Consider the following 17928-nt stretch of genomic DNA (forward strand, 5'->3'; position numbering starts at 1 on the left):
ACCAGCCCCTGCGTCTATGTGAATCATATGAATCAGGAGACACTTCTATCCTGACCCACAAACGTGGGATGTCCCAGCCTCTACAACCGTGTGAGCCGTTCCTTGATATAAATCTCTCTCTATATATATGGGTTATATATATTTATATGCTTTACTGGTTTTGCTTCTCTAGAGAACCCAGCCTAAGACAGTGATAAATGGACTTTTGGTAGAAATTTGGATGTTAAAGGTGCTGTTGCCGAGGGCTCAGAAGGAAGTGAGAAAGATGTTACTGGAAACTGGATGAAAGTGATTTTTGTTGTATAGTGGCAGAAAGCTTAGCTGAATTGTTTCCTGAAAGATGGAAAGCAGAAATATAAGTAGCCAATTGTGATAGTTACCTGAGGAAATTTCCGAGGAGTGTTGAAGGTGCAGCCTTGTTTCTTATTGCTGCTTACAGTAAAATGCAAGAGTAAGGAGTTTAATTGTGGGAATAACTGCTAAGCAAAAAACAGCCAGGACTTGATGATTTGGGAAATTCTCAGCCTATCCAAATTGCAAAAGATGCTAAAATTAAGAGATTCATGGTCAGTAAAGCATGCTCAGAAGAGAAAGGCAACAATGTAGTTGGAACTTTATCTAATTCCTCAAAAGAATAAAAAATTCAGACTATTCCCTCACACAGAGGGCTCTTTGAAGAGATTAGGCATGTGATTCATGGGTTCCCTCAGACATCTCAGCAGAAGCCAGGAATACAGATGGAATTATCCATGAAAGATCTTTAGAGGAGCGTCTTGTCTAATGGAGTGAATCCCCATGACATGCACAGGAGACCCACAAGGTTCTTGAGAATGTTACATCAGCAAAAACACTACAAGCTTGGCCTGAAAGGAGCAGAGACAGGAGGAAACTACAGAAGGCAATCAAAGTTCTCCAAACTCTACAAGCTCAAAACAGGCTGATAAAACAACTCAGCTGCAGACATGTGCTACCCTTCAAGAAAAGCAAAAATTGATTCCAAGGGTGGTGATGTGACCCTAGAGGGCAGATCCAAGAGCCACAGAGGATAATTCCCAGGCCTTGAAACTCAATGGATGTTGTTGGGTTGGATTTCAGAATTGCTCAGAACTAATGATGCCTTTTTTCTTTCCATTTTTCCCCTTTTAAAACTGGCATCTGTAACAATTATTCTGTGCCTGTTCAACCAGGCTTGTATATGTGAATTCATTTAATCTTTACCACAATCATATGAGTTTCACAAGTGTATTTATGGAGACAAATTCTACCCCAAGATGGAGACCCAGAGCCTCATCCATACCTAATTTATATGATGAAATTTGGGACTTTTGATGAGATTTAGAAAATTTGGACGTGAATTGATGTTGTAATTGGTTGAGACTTTGGGGGACTTCGTGTTGGAGTGAATTCATTTTGCATGTGAGACAAATGTGAATCTTTAAGAGTCAGATGGACTGTGCTATGCTGAATAATGGCTCCCAAAAAATGTCCATGTCTTTGTCCCTATAACCTGTGAATAAGTTACCTTATATGGTAAAAGAGACTTTGCAGATGTGTTTAAATTAAGAGTCTTCAGATGGGGAGATTATCCTGGTTGATCCAGGTGGGTTCAAGGTAATCACAGGGTCTTCAAACAAAGGAGGCAGAAGGACCAGAATCAGAAGAAGATGTGATGATGGAAGCAGAGGGTCAGAGTCAGAGAGAGATTTGAAGAGGCTATACTGCTGGCCTTGAAGATGGAGGAAGGGGCTGAAGTCAAGGAATGTAGGTGGCCTCTAACCTGTTGCACGTTGCTGTCGATTCCAACTCATAGCAACCCTATAGGACAGAGTCAAACTGCCCCATAGAATTTCCAAGGAGTGCCTGGTGGATTTGAACTGCCAACCTTTTGGTTAGCAGCCGTGGCTCTTAACCACTATGCCACCAGGGTTTCCAGTGGCCTTTAGAAACTGGAAATGTCAAGGAAATAGATCCCTTTCTGGAGCCTCCAGAGGGTGCATAGCCCTGCTGACACCTTGATTTTGGCTCAGTGAAACCCATTTCAGACTTCTGATCTCCAGAACTACAAGATAATACATTTATATCATTTTAAACCACTAAGCTTGTGGTAATTTGTTACAGTCACGATAGGGAATGAATACAACATCAGACCGAGCTTTGGGGTAAACAGATGTTGAGGTTAAAAACAAAAGAGGGAAGGAGAGGAAAAGGCTAAGCCAGTTGGCAGCAGAACAGGAAGAGGCAGACGTGATGAGTAACTCTCAGATTTGGACGGAGTCTGGAGAAAAACTATACAAACTCTTGCTCTGCCTGAGCTAGGAGAGACTCATTTCTTCTGGTCAGGTCAGATCACACGTGGCCAAGCTCATGTGTGGGAAGCTGATTCTGGTTTGATTAAGGAAGAGCCTTCTAACAGGACTGTCTAAACACAGAGTTTCCATGTGGATTGGGGTATCTTCACTGCTGGAAGTGAGCAGCTAGGCATCACATCAGTCTTCTTATTCACTGCATCCTAGTTCTCCTCGCGTTGCATGTATTACAATTATTATTTTAATTCTATGTGTGGTTTGATGGACAGAAAGTTCTCCATTTCTGATACTAGACTTCAGACATTCTCTGGATCAGCACTTTTGACTCTAACATTCACAGGAAGCAGCTGGAAAGTTTGTTAAACTACATATTCTGAATCACTAGGTGTGGACTGGGACCCAGGTCAGGCTTATATTGCTGGTTTACAGCAACTTAACCTAACACACTGTGTATAGCGAGGTTCTAAAGACCTCCCAGACCCACTGCTATCGAGACCCATAGCGACCCCATAGGGTTTCCAAGGCTGTAAATCTCTGTGGAAGCAGACTGCCACATCTTTCTCTTACAGAGCTGCTGATGGATTCGAACCACCAACCTTTTGGTTAGCAGTTGATTGCTTTAACCACTGTGCCACCAGGGCTCCTTTTCTAGACCAGTGATTCTCAAACTTGAGAGCACATCAGACTCAGCTGGATAACTGATCACAACACAGATAGTTGGGCCCACCCAGAGTCTGATTCAGTGGGTCTCGGGTGGGGCCAGAGAATGTGCATTTCTAACAAGTTCCCAGTGATGATTCTACTGGTGTAGAACCACATTTTGAGACCCATGCTCTAGAAGATACTATTTGTGACCCATGACTTTGACCCTTTTTGGAATTTGGTGCTGTGTCCCGACTGTTGGGGGTTTGGTTCTTTAGTTTACAACAATGTTTGCACTGCTCCCAGCATAGCTTACTTAGGAGGGGTTATTCATTTTTCTTTGAGTTTAACTTGTTTCTCTTTGTTAATAAAACATCAGTTTCAGACATTTCATACCAGGATTTTGGTGAGATTTGTGTAGAAGGGCTCCTCTGTCTCCCCTGGCCCTGGGGCTTATCCCTGAATTCTTGAACATTTACCTGCCCCAGGCACTGTGCAGACTGTCATTTCCTCTCCAGATGACTGATGAGGGGACCTGGAGGTCAGCCACTGGCCTAAGGTACCAAAGCTGCCATGTGACAGAGCAGGGCTCAGACCCCACTCTGTCTGACTCTATGATGGTTAATATTATGTGTCAACCAGGGTTCTCAATAAAACTTGTTACAGTCAAATCAATTCCAACTCATAGTGACTCTATAGGATAGAGTAGAACCACCTCTTAGGGTTTCCAGTGAGTGACTAGTGAATTCAAACTGCCGGCCTTATGGTTAGCAGCCAAGCTCTTAACCACTGTGCCACCAGGGCTCCTTGGTTCCCAATGGTTTGACCAAATGCTAGTCTAGTCGCTGTTCCACACAAAGTGTAATATAATGTAATCATCTTCCATAATGTAATCTAATGTAATGTAACCAATCAATCAGTTGAAAAGGGCATTTCCTTAGGGTGTGGTCTGCCTCCAGACTGTAAATATTTTGGCAGAACTCATTCTCTCTTTCCACTCTGCACTATTCCTGTTCCCTGATCTATAGATCTTGGGACTTAGGATGGGACATAAGCCAGAAGAGGTCTCCAGCCTGCCACCTGCCCTATGGATTTTGGATTTGCCAGCTTCCAAAATCACGTGAGCCAATCCCTTAAATATCTCTATACATACATACATATATATGTAATTTAATATATACACACATATACACCTCATTGGTTCTGTTTTTCTAGAGAACCCTACCAGCTCAAACCCGTTGCCATCGAGTCAATTCCAGCTCATGGTGCCCCTGTAGGACAGAGAACTGCCCCATTGAGTTTCCAAGGAGCCCCTGGTGGATTTGAACTGCCAACCTTTTGGTTAGCAGCTGTAGCACTTAACCACTATGCCACCAGGGTTTAGAGACCCCTAAGAGACTCTAAAGGCCATCTGTCCCACGTCCTTTATGCCTTTCTTGAAAGTTCTTCTGATGTTAACCTATGCTTTCTTTGAAAGGATTTCTTTTGACTTAGCTCCTGGCTTATAAGGAGTTGGATTTTTACAAGAACTCTGTTTGGGCCAAGTTTTTCCCGACTGTCCAACCTCCTGTAGCAATGGGCTTGGCCTCCACAGGTGGAGCTGTTACCTGTGGTGGGCCTGGTCACTTCCCACATCTAGGTCATGTCTCCTCACTGTGAGAGGGTGCCTCTGCCCCCTCACTCTGCCCTCTCTCCCGGGCAGAAGTGCCCCTTCTCCACTCCCACAGTGAGAGATGGCCATCTTAGACCCTCTCCTCAGGAAGTGTCTGCGAGTGTGACTGTGCACAGTGTTAGGACCTCACCTGCCACGTGCTGCACATGCCCCACCCTGGGTCCCCACTCGCTGTGGCCGCCCCTCCCCTGGGTGCAGCACGGCTGGGCCCCCCCCCAGGCCCCACCTCTCATGGTTAGCACGGCTCTCTGGGGCTTGCAGGCATTTATCTGTAGTCACTGTGGAGGCTGATGAGGCAGCATCTTCTCCTTTGTATGAAGCTAGCGTAGTGCCTGGCATGTACTCCAGCACAATGACCGACTATCACCAAACACCCTGCTTTCCTCTCTCCTGCAGGTTACCCCTTAGCCCTGGCACAGGCTGCAGCCCAGGGGACATCCTGTAAAGGTATCTGAATGGTCAAGGAAGAGGGGGCATTAAGCAAGGGGAGACTGAGCAGGTGGGCCCAGGGGACACTGGGGAGGCAGGGGAATGGACAGTGACCACTGGGCTGTGCCCATTTCATCTCCGGAGGCCCAAGGCGGAGGTCATTGCATGATACCCTATAGTGAAGGGACGCGGCTGGACAGGGCAGGGCTCTGAGGACACGCAATCCTCTCCCTGGTCTTCCCGATCCAAGACCCTCACCCTCCTTGCCCAGTTTCTCCACTTCCTCAGGGTCCCCACTGCCTGTTCCCCAGACCCCCGAAGCCCACTGTCAGGAGAGGAGACAGATGGGGCAGGACACAGGCGGTGGGCTCCTCTCTCCGGCTTTATTTGGCGAAGGGGTGGGGGGCTAAGCCTCCTGCGCCCTCAGCAGCGCCCGCACCTGGCTGATCTGCCAGTCGACGCTGGAGCGTGCAGTGCCACCCAGGGCACCGTACTGCTCCACGCTGTGCCCGTAGTCCCACACGTGGCTCACGTCAGCGGAGAACAGGGGGCTGGGGGGAAAGAGGAAGTGGACCCAGGGTAATGGGGGCCCCAGCCTCCAGGTGCCCGGGCTAAGCCTCCTGGGAGGTGGCAAAGGGACAGGGCGGGACACACCTGATAGTCTGTAGCTCCTGCAGCGACAGCTGGTTGAGGGCGACCCCCTTGGTCTCAGCAGCAAACACAGCTTTGCCAGAGGCCTCATGGGCCTGGCGGAATGGCATCTGGGCACAGGGCACAGGGCGACACTGGTAATGCAGGTGTTCTGCACTTCCTGTGCTTCCTGGAGGACCTGCCCAGGCTAGAGGACACCCCTACCCCTTCCCCGCACTCCGCCACCCCAAACTTACCCCTTTGCGGACCAGGTAGTAGGCGAGGTCCGTAGCCAGCATGTCAGGGCTAAGTGCCCGTGCCATGTTCTCACGGTGAATCTGGGATGGGCACAGAGCTGTAAGCCCTGGGGACCCTGGGCCTGGCCCCCTCCACCAGGATGTCCCCTGCCTCAGGCTGATCTGCTCTGGCCTACCCTGCCCCGCTGTGTTCTCTGCTTGAACCATCTTCTTATAATTGCTGACAATTTTTAGGTGGTATTGTATTCATGCTCCCAAGCGTCCTTAGCTTCAGGGCAGTGGCTTTTTAACTTTCGTATGCATCTGAATCACCGAGAGGGTTTACCGTGTACTGAAACCAACAATCGCTGGGCCCCACCCCCAGGGTTTCTGATTCCTTAGACCTGGCGTTGAGACAGAATGGCTTTCTATCCAGTTCCCAGGTGATGCCGATGGGCCTGGTCCAGGGACCACACTCTGAGAACCACTGCTTTAGAGAGACATTCTGAAATATTGAGGAATGAAATAAGATGCTGGGGGTTTGCCTGAAAATAATGGGGTGAGGGGTGGTGAGGAAAGATACAGCTGAAACAAGAATGGCCGTATGTTGGTGACTGTCGAAGCTGTGTGTTGCTACGTAAAAAGCCCCAGCTGCCGCAGAGTCAGTTCTGATTTCCCAACTCATGGCGACCCCGCGTGTGTCAGAGTAGAACTGTGCGCCACAGGGTTTTCAGTGGCTTCTTTTTCACAAGCAGATCACCAGGCCTTTCTTCCCAGGCACCTTTGGTGGACTTGAACCTCCAAGCCCTTGGTTAGCAGCCAAGTGCGTTAAGTTTGCACCACCCAGGGACTCCTTGCTTCTAAATTTATGGGGTATGGGGGTACAGGGTTGAAGACAGAGCAGAAACAACCATGGCCATGAGTTCATGACTACTGAAGCCGGGTGTTAGTACACAGGAGTTCATTATATACTCTTTCAAAGAATATATGCTTGAAATTTTCCATAATAAGTAATTTTTTTAGAAAATCTTAGCTGGCCAGTTGACAAGCCCTAGGCCCCTTTGAGCCTAATTTTCTTCCATCCTACGGCAGCAGCTTCTGTTGTGTCCCTCCACTGTTCCCCAGGGGCAGAAACATGCATATATCCCCCTTAAGTCTTCTGTACCCACCCATGCCTCCTTCCAGGACCACCCTCCTAGCCCACCCACCCCAGTGTAGGGCTGAGGCAGGAAGGAGTGGAGGAGGGGCAAGTCTTGCCTTCAGCGTAGAGATGACGCCAGTGGCCACCTGGAGGACAGCACTCATGGTGTCTGCCACTTCAAACACAGCTTCCTTGTCCTCCTGGGAGGCACATGGCAGGAGGGGAAGGCTCAGTAGCCCCCGGGGCACCCATGGTCCCCGGGGCCCTGTCCCCGCTGCCTTCCCGTGGGGACACAGAGCACCCCTCATCCCCACCCCAAGGCAGAGGAGAGTTGTTGGGACAGCCACAGGGTTGGGCACACAGGATGGGAGGTGGACACTTGCCTGGCTGTGCCAGGGACCTGAGAACTGGTATATGTGAGCATCTGGGGTGCCCACCACCCATCCCAGCTTCACACCTGTAAGTCCTTGTTGTAGGTGCTCGGAAGTCCCTTGAGGGTCATCAGGAGGCCAGCACACTGCAGGGAGAGTGCAGGTTGAGCCCTGGAGCCCATCTGGAAGTCTCCCTGGCCCCAGCAAGCTACCCAGATCCCTTGTCCCACTCCCTGCCAGGCTCACCCGCCCGAACACTCTCCCTGCCTTGCTCCGGATCAGCTCCAGGCTGTCTGGGTTTTTCTTCTGGGGCATCAGGCTGCTTCCAGTGCTGGGGACACAGATGCTGGGGCTGAAGGAGCTCACCTGGCCCCAGGATGGTCTGCCAGGGCAGGCAAGGCAGGTCCAGCAGCACCCTGTCTCCGCCTGGCCATGCCCGTGGGTGCAGAGGTGAGGCGGGGCGGGATGGGGGCTGCTGGGCCTTACCTGTAGGCATCTGAGAGCTGCACGAAGCTGAATTCTTTGGTGCCATAGAGGATGAGGTCCTCAGCCATCCTGCTGAGGTGGGTCATGCATAGTGAAGCCCAGAACAGGAACTCCGCTGGGAGATGGAGAACAAGCTGTCACCAGGCGTTTCTTGCTCCCCACCCAGCCTGGGGACACTCTAGGTGGAGCATACAGGGGTGGAGAGAGGCTGAGGGGCAGTGCAGAGAACTGACCCCAGGACTCACCTACAAAGTCTCGTTCGCTGGTGGCATCCATGCTGTTGACAGTGATGGCCGCGAAGTTCAGTTCTGGGGGCGGGGGAGAAGGAACAGCCATGGGGCTGAGCTGGAGGCAGGGAGCAGCCTCCTCTACCCCACTCAGGTTACCTGGCCACCTGCCCTAAGCCCCCTCAAGGCACAGGGATGGTGGGGGGAACAGAAGGTGGGGGAGGAATCCCTTCTAGGTCCTAGGAGTCCCCCAAACCCATGCACCCCTGCCGGGGGCCATCCCTGGCTTCTCTAGCCTCAGTGTCCCTGGGTAGTAAATGAAGTTTCACCCAGAGGAGCTGGAGGCCCTGCCCTCTCTAAGTGCGTCTGTGGGTCCCAGGGTGCAGAGGGGCAGGGTGCCTCACCTGCTCGGAGCAGCTCTCGGTCCACACCCAGAGGGTTGCCTGCAATGGCCCCGCTGCAGGGACAAGGGAATCAGAGTGACCGGGGGATCAGAGTGGTCAGGAGTCGGGGTGGCCGGGGGTCAGCGTGGCCAGGTGACCAGGGTGCCTGACAGGCAGACCCTGGCACATGAGTATGCACATACATGCCCAGAACCAAGCCCTGGCTGCCAGGGCTCCAGCCTGAGCTCAGCTCCTTCCCTGGCCCATTCCCTTGGGCACATAACCCTTGTCCCCATGCCGGGGAAATGGCCAGCTGTGGGCAGTGGGCTGGGCTCCCTGGGATTCCCTGTGGAGAGCCCTGCCTGGTGCTTGCTGTCCCTGTCACTTCTCCCCCATCTTTGAGGACCCATGCAGGGGTCTCTGCTTAGCCAGTGAAAGAAGAATCTAGCACAGGCAGTAGGTTCCCTGAGTTTCCATCCACCTCTGTCCTTCCCCGCACTGGGGCCATGCTTACCTCCCCAGGGGCAGGACATTGATGCGCTTCTGCACCTCCAGCAGCCGCTCTGAGTCCCGGGTCAGAGCCACGGCATGGCTGGGGGTGGGAGGGTGGGACAGCAGGGTCAGGGCAGCAGGTCCCCCCATCACAGCTCCTTGGCAGTGCCCTCAGCTACACCCCAGTCCCCGCACTGTTCACCTCAGGATCCAGTGACTCCAGCGGATAGGCTGAGCCCTCTGCAGGTGCGTGTATCCTGGGAAGAGGACGTCCCGTTCCCTGCAGGGGAAGAGAAAAGGCTGGAGTTGGGCTTGGACTGAAAGGGGCCTGGGTAGGCACCTAGACCCTGCCGGCCTGGGCCACTCCAGGGAGCAACAGGGCAGACAGCCAAGGATCTGTCTGTATGAGGAACCAAGCCATGTCCTGCGGACAAATGCATCGTAAGGGAGAGACCAGAAGTAGGGCAGTGTGATCTGAGGATGGGGCCAGGGGCTCGGGGCCTCTGGGGGTTGAGGACCAAGTGTGGGCCCTTAGCTGGGGCTTTTTCAGCTGGGTAGCAGACCTGACTGCAGGGGCTGGAGCAGGGGAGGAGGCGCACAGTGGATGTCACTAGGCAGAGGGCAGGCGAGGTGTGTTTATGAGCATACCAGCCACTCCGGAGGACCCCAGAAATAGCTGGGGGTACTTTAAAGTAGGCGGGGCAGAGGCAGAGGTGCTGGGGGTGATGGTTCTATTACTTTTTCTTTAATACAACAGCTTTGTCATTGTTGTTGTGAGCTGCCGTTGAGCTGGCCCCCGACTCACGGTGACCCCATGTACAATGATACGCTGCCCAGTCCTGCACCATCCCCATGATCTGCTGGGGATCAGACCATTGTGATTTATATAGGGTTATCACGAACTGCTTTTTGGAAGCAGATCACCAGGCCTTCCTTCCTAGTCTGTCTTAGTCTAGAAGCTCCATCAAAACTGTTCAGCACCATAGCAATAAATAAGTCTCCAGTGACGGACGGGTGGTGGCCGCACGTGAGTTGCACCGGCAGGGAATTGAACCTGGGTCTCCCACGTGGAAGGTGAAAATGCCACTGTCCCCATACCACACAATTCGCACATGTAAAGTTACAGTACAATTTGGAAAAAAAAAAAAAAACCAAACCCATTGCAGTCAAGTTGATTCACACTCATAGTAACCTTTTAGGACAGATTAGAACTGCCCCATAGGGTTTCCAAGGAGTGGCTAGTAGATTTGAACTGCTGACCTTTTGGTTAGAAGCTGAGCTCTTAACCACTGTACCACCAGGGCTCCCAGTTCACTTTAGTATGTAATCAACTTGTTAAGCCTGTTGCTGTCGAGTCAATTCCATCTCAGAGAGACCCCAAAGGACAGAGTCAAACTGCCCCATAGTTTCCAAGGCCATAAATCTTTACAGAAGCAGACTGCCACATCTTTCTCCCGAGGACTGCTTGGTGGGTTCAAACCACTGACCTTTAGGTTAGCAGCCAAGCACTTAACTACTGTACTACCAGGGACCTTTGCACAACCATTACTGTAATCAATTTTAGATCATTTTCATCACCCAAAGAAAAACCCAACACCCATTAGCAGTCACTCTCAATTTCCCTGTCCTCCCCAAGGGAGATGGTGCTTGTGCCCTGGTTTTTCCCCAGGTGGCTGAGGTCTGTGAAACACAGGTCACAGGGAGTTGGGAAGAGGAGGGGTCAACCCTGTCTCTGATGCGGCTCCTTAGGTCTACAAGGAGCAAGGACATCAGGTTGTCACAGAAGGCAAAACTTGGGAGGAGGGGTCAGAAGGCAGCCTGGCTCTGTCCTTCGCCAACTGCGCTGGGTGGGGCGTGGGGTACGGCAAGCTGAGCCGTGATTCTCTGGTTCTCCAGGCACCAGCTGAAACCAGTAGTTGTCGGCTAGATACCAAATCATGGCGACCCCTGTATGTCAGAGTAGAACTGTGCTCCATAGGTTTTCAATGGTTGATTTTTCGGAAGTATCATCAGGCCTTTCTTCCAAGGCACCTCTGAGTGGACTCGAACCTCCAACCTTTCGGTTAGCAGCCGAGCGTGTTAACTATTTGCACCTCCCAGGGGCTCTGCCCCAGGCACAGCCAGTCCCTTTTCCTTGGGTTCCTGAGCATTTGCCTAGTGCCCTGCTTCCTGCCAGCAAGTCTTCAAAGAAGGAGCTTTCCCTGCCTGCTGGCTAGACTGGCATGGGGTAGGGTGGGCTGCACGAAATCCCCCCCCACTCCTGCTGCTCTCCTCTCCGGGCCCAGGTGTTCTGGGCCCCTGTGCCCTAGGCCTGGCCCCCTCACCCGTTCAGCCCTGCCACTTAGGCCTGTGTTCAGGCTGCCTGGCTCAGAGGCCCCTGTGCCACCTGGGTGCGCCTGGGAGACTCACACTTCCGCCCGGTCCACCATGCTTCTGATGAGCTCCCGGAGGAGGGCCGAGAGTGATGAGCAGGTCTGCCGCATCCACAGCCTGAGGTCTGTGACCACCTGCAGGTGGGTGGAGGAGGAGGCGCGCTCAGGGAGGACCCCACCGTAGCCCAAGGTGGGGATGGCACAGGGAAGGGCTTTGGGGCGGGGGGAGGGGGTGCGGCTAGCAGTACCTGGTCGTTCCGGCTCCGCCCTGTGTGCAGCTTCCCTGCAGTCTCACCGATCAGCTCCTGGGGGTGGAAGGGCAGGTATGGGGTCACCCAGGTGGGTGTGAGGACAGGTTCTTTACCAGCTCTCTCATCCTCCCTCCCCACCCCAGGGCCCGTAGCCCTGCCCAGGTAGCTCTGCTGAGACCCCTACTTGAGGGTCCCACAGGCACTCTGCCACTGCAGGCAGGAACCAGAATGACGGCGCTTACACTCAGAGTGGCCCAGGGCGAGGCAGAGAGGGAGGCCAGAGAGGCAGGACGGCGGGATGTACCTTCAGTCGTCGCTCGTTGGCTGTGTGGATGTCCTCATCATTGGGGTGTACTTTGAAGGTGCCCTGGGCCCACTCCTCAGCCACCTGTGGTGAACAACAGGACCCCAGGGTCAGGCGGTAAGAAGGCTCTACCCTATCCCACTCTCACCCTGATCATGGACAGTCCCCACACAGGAGCTAAGTCCATGGCAGAGAGCTGGCACAGCCCCATCCTAGGACACCCCTGCCCATGACCACTAGAGCGCCATGGGGCCATTAAAGGATGACAAGTGACAGTCCTCACAGCACATGGAGAAGCAGCACCTCTCAGCAGGTAGTTACCCCAAGTGCCTGGACACATAATTACTACATGGTGAAATGACAGGTTGGGCTGGCACTGCAGTCGGCATTGGGGGTTTGCTGGGAGTGTGGGGCCCTGGGAGCAGGGCCTCAGCGGGGTGTGGGTGCGGCCGGTACCTTGTCCAGGCCATGCAGGATCTGGTCCATCTCGGCTGTGGTGAGGAGCCCCGCCTTCTGCAGGCCCCTGCTGTAGGCCTTGCTGCCTTGCACGTCCGCCGCCCACAGGTTCCGGTCGTAGGCAATAGACGAGTTGAACTTCTCCATGATGGGGTCCACGGAGCCCACAAACCGGCCACCCCACAGCTTCCCGCTCTGGCCGGGAGAACAGGAAAGTTACTTGCCTGATGGTGGTGTGGGCCAGCGGGCAGGACTATTCTCATTAGATAGATGATGAAACTGAGGCCCAGAGAGGGTCAGGAACTCACCCAAAGCCACTCAGGGAGCAAGGAGAGGAATGTGGGTATACCCTAGGTTAGGGGTCTTTCCTGTCACATGGCACTGCCCCCGGGAGGTGGTGCCAGGGTACCAGGCACCCGTGGGAACACAGCAGAGCTTCTGGAACTTTTCCTGTTACTGCCTAGGGTGGGAGGTTACCCTGGAACCCAGAGTTTTAACCCAGCTCTGATTATAGATGACAGTCACAGTAATGGCTAGCACATGCTACATTCTCACGGTGTGCCAGGCACCTCTCTAACCACTCAGAATGCTTTGAAGCTGATGCTCTGAGGTGGCTCCCAGGACTATCCCATGAGGCAGAGGAGGAGGCCAAGGCACAGTGCAGTCATGTAGCTTGCCCACGCTGGGGGCAGGGAAGCCAGGACTGCAGCCCAGCAGTCTGTACCCACATGCTCACCCCCACATCCCACCAGGCCTCCCTACTCAGCTCTGCCGTCCAGGACTTTGGGTGCAGGGACAGGCCTAGGCCTCCAGTGGGGTAAGGAGGTACACATTACCCCATATCTCTTCCCCATCAGCTTGGGGAGGGGCCCTGAGCCCATCCCCACCACTCCTCTGGTTCTGAAGAGCACTCCTGACACACCCTTGACCACTAGCCCCCCAGGAGGTCACTAGCTGTTCCCCATCTGGGAGCCAAGGGCAAAGGGATGTACCAGAGGCACCTAGGTTTTAAAAGAGGGCATGAGGCAGATGCCAAACCAAAACCAAACCAGTTGCCAGGTAGTTTTATTCCAACTCATGACGACCCCATGTGAGCAGAGTAGAACTGTGTTCCATAGGGTTTTCAATGGCTGTGGCATTTCAGACATAGATCACCAGGCCTTTCTTCTGAGGTGCCTTGGGCTGGGCTTGAACTCCCAATCTTCCATTTAGTAGGTATGCCACCCAGAGATCCTGGGGCAGGTGAGGGGGTGTCAAACACCTGGGGGAGCAGTCTGAGCACAGACTGGGAGGAGACTGCCCTGGGCTGGAGGTAGGTGTGTTATTTTACTGGCATCTTTTCCGTTGGATGGGAATACACTGGCCCCTGGGGACACATGTCCTCTTCTGTATCCCCTGCATTGCCCCTGACCTCTGCTAGCCACCCAACACTGGGCATATTACACAACCTCTCTAAGCTCAGGGTTGCCTCCCTAGAGGATAGGTAAAATAGCGGGAGCTCTCCGATGGGGCTGTTGTAGTATTTGATTAGATAATATTTGCAAAGTGCATATATAGCACAGTGCCTTAGCGCCACTCCTGATTCCTGTGTGCACCCCCAGGGGCCTCGGCCCTGCTCTAGCCCAGGCTGGGAGCTGACCCCTCAGTGCCCAGTAGCCGTGGCTGCTGAGGACGAGGACTCCACCCTGCAGAGGCAGCCTCTGCCTCCTCAGCCGCCTGAGCTGGGCCCTCCCCGACCCCTCTGCTGCTGTCAACTCTGGATCTCTGGCAAAGCCCCATGCAGGCCCAGTCCTGACCAGATCAGGACCCAGTCAGGATCGGAGCTGGCCTGCCCTCAGCCAGAGGGCTGGCACCACCTCCCCCAGCCAGCCGCCTGCACCTCCCTGCCTGAGTTCTTAGTAATAACAACAATTACTAACAAGCGAGGGCAGTAGCCAAACCAATTAGTGCCAACCCACAGGACTGCCTGGGGCAAGCAGGGGTCGCCTGGAGCCCTGGTCTCCTGAAGGCAGCTCACTCTGTTCCGCAACCAAGCCCCCAGCCCACTGTTGGGCTTAAAAGGATCCTAGGAAGTGGTCTGAGTGAGGTCGGGGGTGGGGAGGCCTAAGTGCGGTGGAAGAGGGCCAGGACACATCTGGGCCAGAATGATGCCTTCGGGACAAGAAGCCAGGGCACCGAGTTGGGCTGGGATGAAGGAGTGACAGCCAATTTAGGACACACAAGGGAAATACCAGTACTGTTACCATTAGTAAAAAAAAAAAAAAAAGTAGTATTTAAAAAAAAAAAGTTGCCATGAAGTAGATTTTGACTCATGACAACCCCAGGTATGCCAGGGTAAACTAAGTAGATCACCAGGCCTTTTTTCCCAGGTTCCTCTGGGTGGACTTGAACCTCCAACCTTTTAGTGAGCAGCCGAGCTTAACGACTTGCACCACCCAAGGACTCCACAGATTGAGCATTATGGGATGGCCCTGTGCTAGGCATTTCAAGTACACCATTTCTAAGCCTATGAGGTGGGCACTGTCACCCCTATGTGACAGATAAGGAAAGAGGCTCAAAGAGGTCAAGTGAGGTTGTTTCAGAAACCAAGTCTGTTTGACTCCAAAGTCCAGGCCCTCACTCCTACCCACCCACCATGACCCAGAGCCTAGCAGGGCAGCCATTCTTATCCCTTTTATACAGAGAAACACATTGAGGCCCAGAGAGTTAAAGTGACTGGAACCCAGACCTCCTGCTTCCCTGGCCCGAGGCTCCCTCCATCAGCATCAAGCAAACAGCGTTTTATCTGAGACGTTCAAAGCAACGGCCCCGCGGCCCTCCCAGTACTCTGTAAAAGGAGGCAGGCGGCTATCAGCATCCCCATTTGCCAGATGTAACAAACGAGGCCCAGGAAGGGGAACCGCTGCTTCAACTCCTGACTTCTTGGGGGAGGACAAGCAACTAATGAGGAGGTAACCAGGCGCTGGAGGGACCATGGCTCTTTCCACACGCCAGCACCACAAGGACAGTTTCAAGGCTGAGTGTTTTCGGCGCACGGCGAGGACTGACAAGGGGACCCAGGAAGAAGGCATAAAGGGGGATGGGGCTAACGGATGGGGCCGGTGCAGGCAGCGCCGTCAGGTGGGGCTCGGGCCTAGGGAAGGGGTCACCTTCCTGCCCAGCAGGGGTGGTGGGCTTGCCGCACGGGCCACCTGGGCGCGCCGGGGGAGGGCAGGCGGTGATGTGAACACGGGCCAGTTCCCGTAAAGGTCCTCCCCGGGCTCCGGCAGGTGCGCCTGGAGCAGCGAGGGCATCTGCCCCGAGGGCAGCCGGCGGCAGGTGTGGCCCGGGAGGCCCCGTGCGCACGTGCCGGCCAGGGCTGGTCCGGGGGGCCCCTCGCCTTCGCTTGGCGGCTCGGGGACCGGGCTCCGTGGCCCGCTCACCTCCGATGCCATGTTGGGCGGGTCCTCGTCGCCACTCCGGCTTCTGGGTCTGGAAGACAAGGCGTGGCTGACCGCCTCCGCGACCCGCGGAGTCCCGGGTCCCGGCGGGGGGCGTGCGGCGCGGGGCTCGGCCCCTGGCGAGCGGCTGTGCAGGGTCCCGGGCGCGGCGGTGCTGGGCGTCCTCCGCCCGCCGGGCCGCGCGCACTCAGCTCCGCGGGCCGCGCTTGCGCCTCCCGCCGCCCGGCGCCGGGCTTTTCTGTTCCCGGTGGCGCCGCCGAGCCCCGCCCTGTCCCGCCCCCGGCGGCCGCCGGACCAATCCGACGCGGCCCCCGAAGTGGGCGTTGCCTCTTCCCTCCAATCCCGGCTGTGGGCGGGGCGGTCTCCTGCTGGGCAAGCGCCCCGAGGCGGGGTTGGGGGGAGTGAGGGTGGCGCCCCGCGTCAGCGCTCAGGTCAGCAGACCGACTAGAGTAGAGGCAGTGACACCGGCCCTTGGCGGGCTCTCAAAGTATATAAGGTGAAGTGACAGGCCTGCTTACCCATTCAGCAAAGACACACTTGTCCTTAGCTGCCCTCCAGCTGGTCCCCAACTCATGGCAACCCCATGCACAACAGAACGAAAGGCTGGCCGGTCCTGTGCCATCCCCATGATGGGGTACAGATCGGGCCGTTATGATCCATAGGGTTTTCATTGGCTGATTTTCAGAAGGAGATTGTCAGGCCTTTCTTCCTAGTCCATGTTAGCCTGGAAGTTCTGAAACCTGTTCACGGGCATCACAGCAACATGCAGGCTTCCGCTGACAGACATGTGGTGGCTGCACGGAGGTCGTGCCAGGTACCGAGACACTGAGGAAAAATAAGCATAAGGAATGACACCTGTCTTCAAGTAGTTCTAATAAAGCGTAGACAGTGTGTGGGGAGCACAGAGGGGAACATAAAGGTGGGGAGACTCTTCTGGGGTATTCAAGGGAGACTAATATGATCACACTGTTAATTCAACAAAAATGACCGATTGGGCTCTAGGCGCTTCTAGTGGAGATGTCCCCTGAGCCTGGTCTTGGGGAAGGAGTGGAGTTTTCTCAGCAGAGAAGGGGAGAAGGGCGTTCCAGGCAGAGGGAGCAGCCTGGCAAAGGCTGGGAGGCCTGAATGTGAGTGGCCTGCTCGGAGACCAGGAAACGGTCAGAGTGGCTGTAGCAAAGGGTCAGGGGTCCCAAGATGTGAGGAGAGGTGGGAGCTGAGCTGGAGAGTAGGTGGGGCAAGGTTACCTCTGAATGCCAAGGAAGGAAGTTTTTCTTGGTCCTTAGGTCATAGGAAACCAACAGAGAGTTAAATTTATTTTTTAGGAAGAGAATCTGGCAACATGTCTAGGAGGGAAGAGGAGACCGAGGGCTAAGATGCCAGTGGCTGGGTTGAAGGTTTTTAAAAAACAAAAAAAAACAAAAAAAAAAAACTTTTTTTTTTTCAACTCAAGAGTGGAATTGTTTGTAGTCCCCAGGCTGTTGCAGGCCTTCTTAAATGCTCTTCTTTGTGCCTGGAAAGCACCTCCTTCACTGTCTGGCTTGCTACTTCCCTTTGCTGTTACTGTTAGCGGCCATGGAATTGGCCCTGACTCATGGAAACCCCAAGCACAAGGGAAAGAAGGGTTTCATCAGCCCTGCACCATCCCCATGATCAGGTGTGGATCAGACCACCATGAGTTTTCATTGGCTGACTTTTGGAAGTATATTGCCAGGCCTTTCTTCCCAGTCTGTTCTAGCCTGGGAGCTGACTGGAGCACAGCCATCACCCGTCTGTCAGTGGAGGCTTGCATGTTGCTCTGATGTTGAACAGATTTCTGTGGCGCTTACAGACTAGGAAGAAAGACCTGGCAATCTCATTCTGAAAACCAGCCAATGAAAACCTCATGGATCACAACTTTCTCATCCATTGTGTATAGGGTCGCCATGAGTCAAGGCCAGCTTGATGGAAGCTAACAGCAACAGCAGTGTGCCAGGCACTAAGCTAAACATTTTGTTTTTATTCTTTCCTTAAATCCTCACAGCCACCCCCTTGAGGTCAATGCCATAATTATTCCCATTGTACTGATGAGGAAACTGAGTCTGGGGGAGATT

At 54.0% G+C, this 17928-nt stretch overlaps 1 protein-coding gene across 6 annotated transcripts; it reads right to left on the reverse strand.

Annotated features, from left to right (window-relative positions):
* Positions 1-4826: 4826 nt before the first annotated feature.
* ASL (argininosuccinate lyase) lies at positions 4827-15975 on the reverse strand. 6 transcript variants are annotated; one of them, XM_023555988.2, is made up of 16 exons: positions 15821-15975; positions 12399-12593; positions 11943-12026; positions 11636-11692; positions 11425-11522; positions 9218-9295; positions 9038-9115; positions 8545-8597; positions 8159-8221; positions 7914-8028; positions 7695-7809; positions 7514-7573; positions 7173-7256; positions 5937-6017; positions 5704-5810; positions 4829-5600 (listed from the first exon to the last, which is right to left on the reverse strand). In XM_023555988.2, exons 1-16 carry the CDS (start codon positions 15830-15832, stop codon positions 5456-5458), a joined length of 1425 nt encoding a protein of 474 aa, XP_023411756.2. In that variant the 5' UTR covers positions 15833-15975; the 3' UTR covers positions 4829-5455. The 6 variants fall into 6 exon arrangements, with proteins under 6 accessions (XP_023411758.2, XP_023411757.2, XP_023411756.2 ...); XM_023555987.2 differs by having other exon boundaries at positions 4831-5600; positions 7674-7809; XM_010596303.3 differs by having other exon boundaries at positions 4832-5600; positions 7695-7758; positions 15821-15974.
* Between the last annotated feature and the right edge of the window lie 1953 nt (positions 15976-17928).

The sequence above is a fragment of the Loxodonta africana genome, chromosome 12, assembly GCF_030014295.1.
Source record: "Loxodonta africana isolate mLoxAfr1 chromosome 12, mLoxAfr1.hap2, whole genome shotgun sequence".
Taxonomy (NCBI): domain Eukaryota; kingdom Metazoa; phylum Chordata; class Mammalia; order Proboscidea; family Elephantidae; genus Loxodonta; species Loxodonta africana.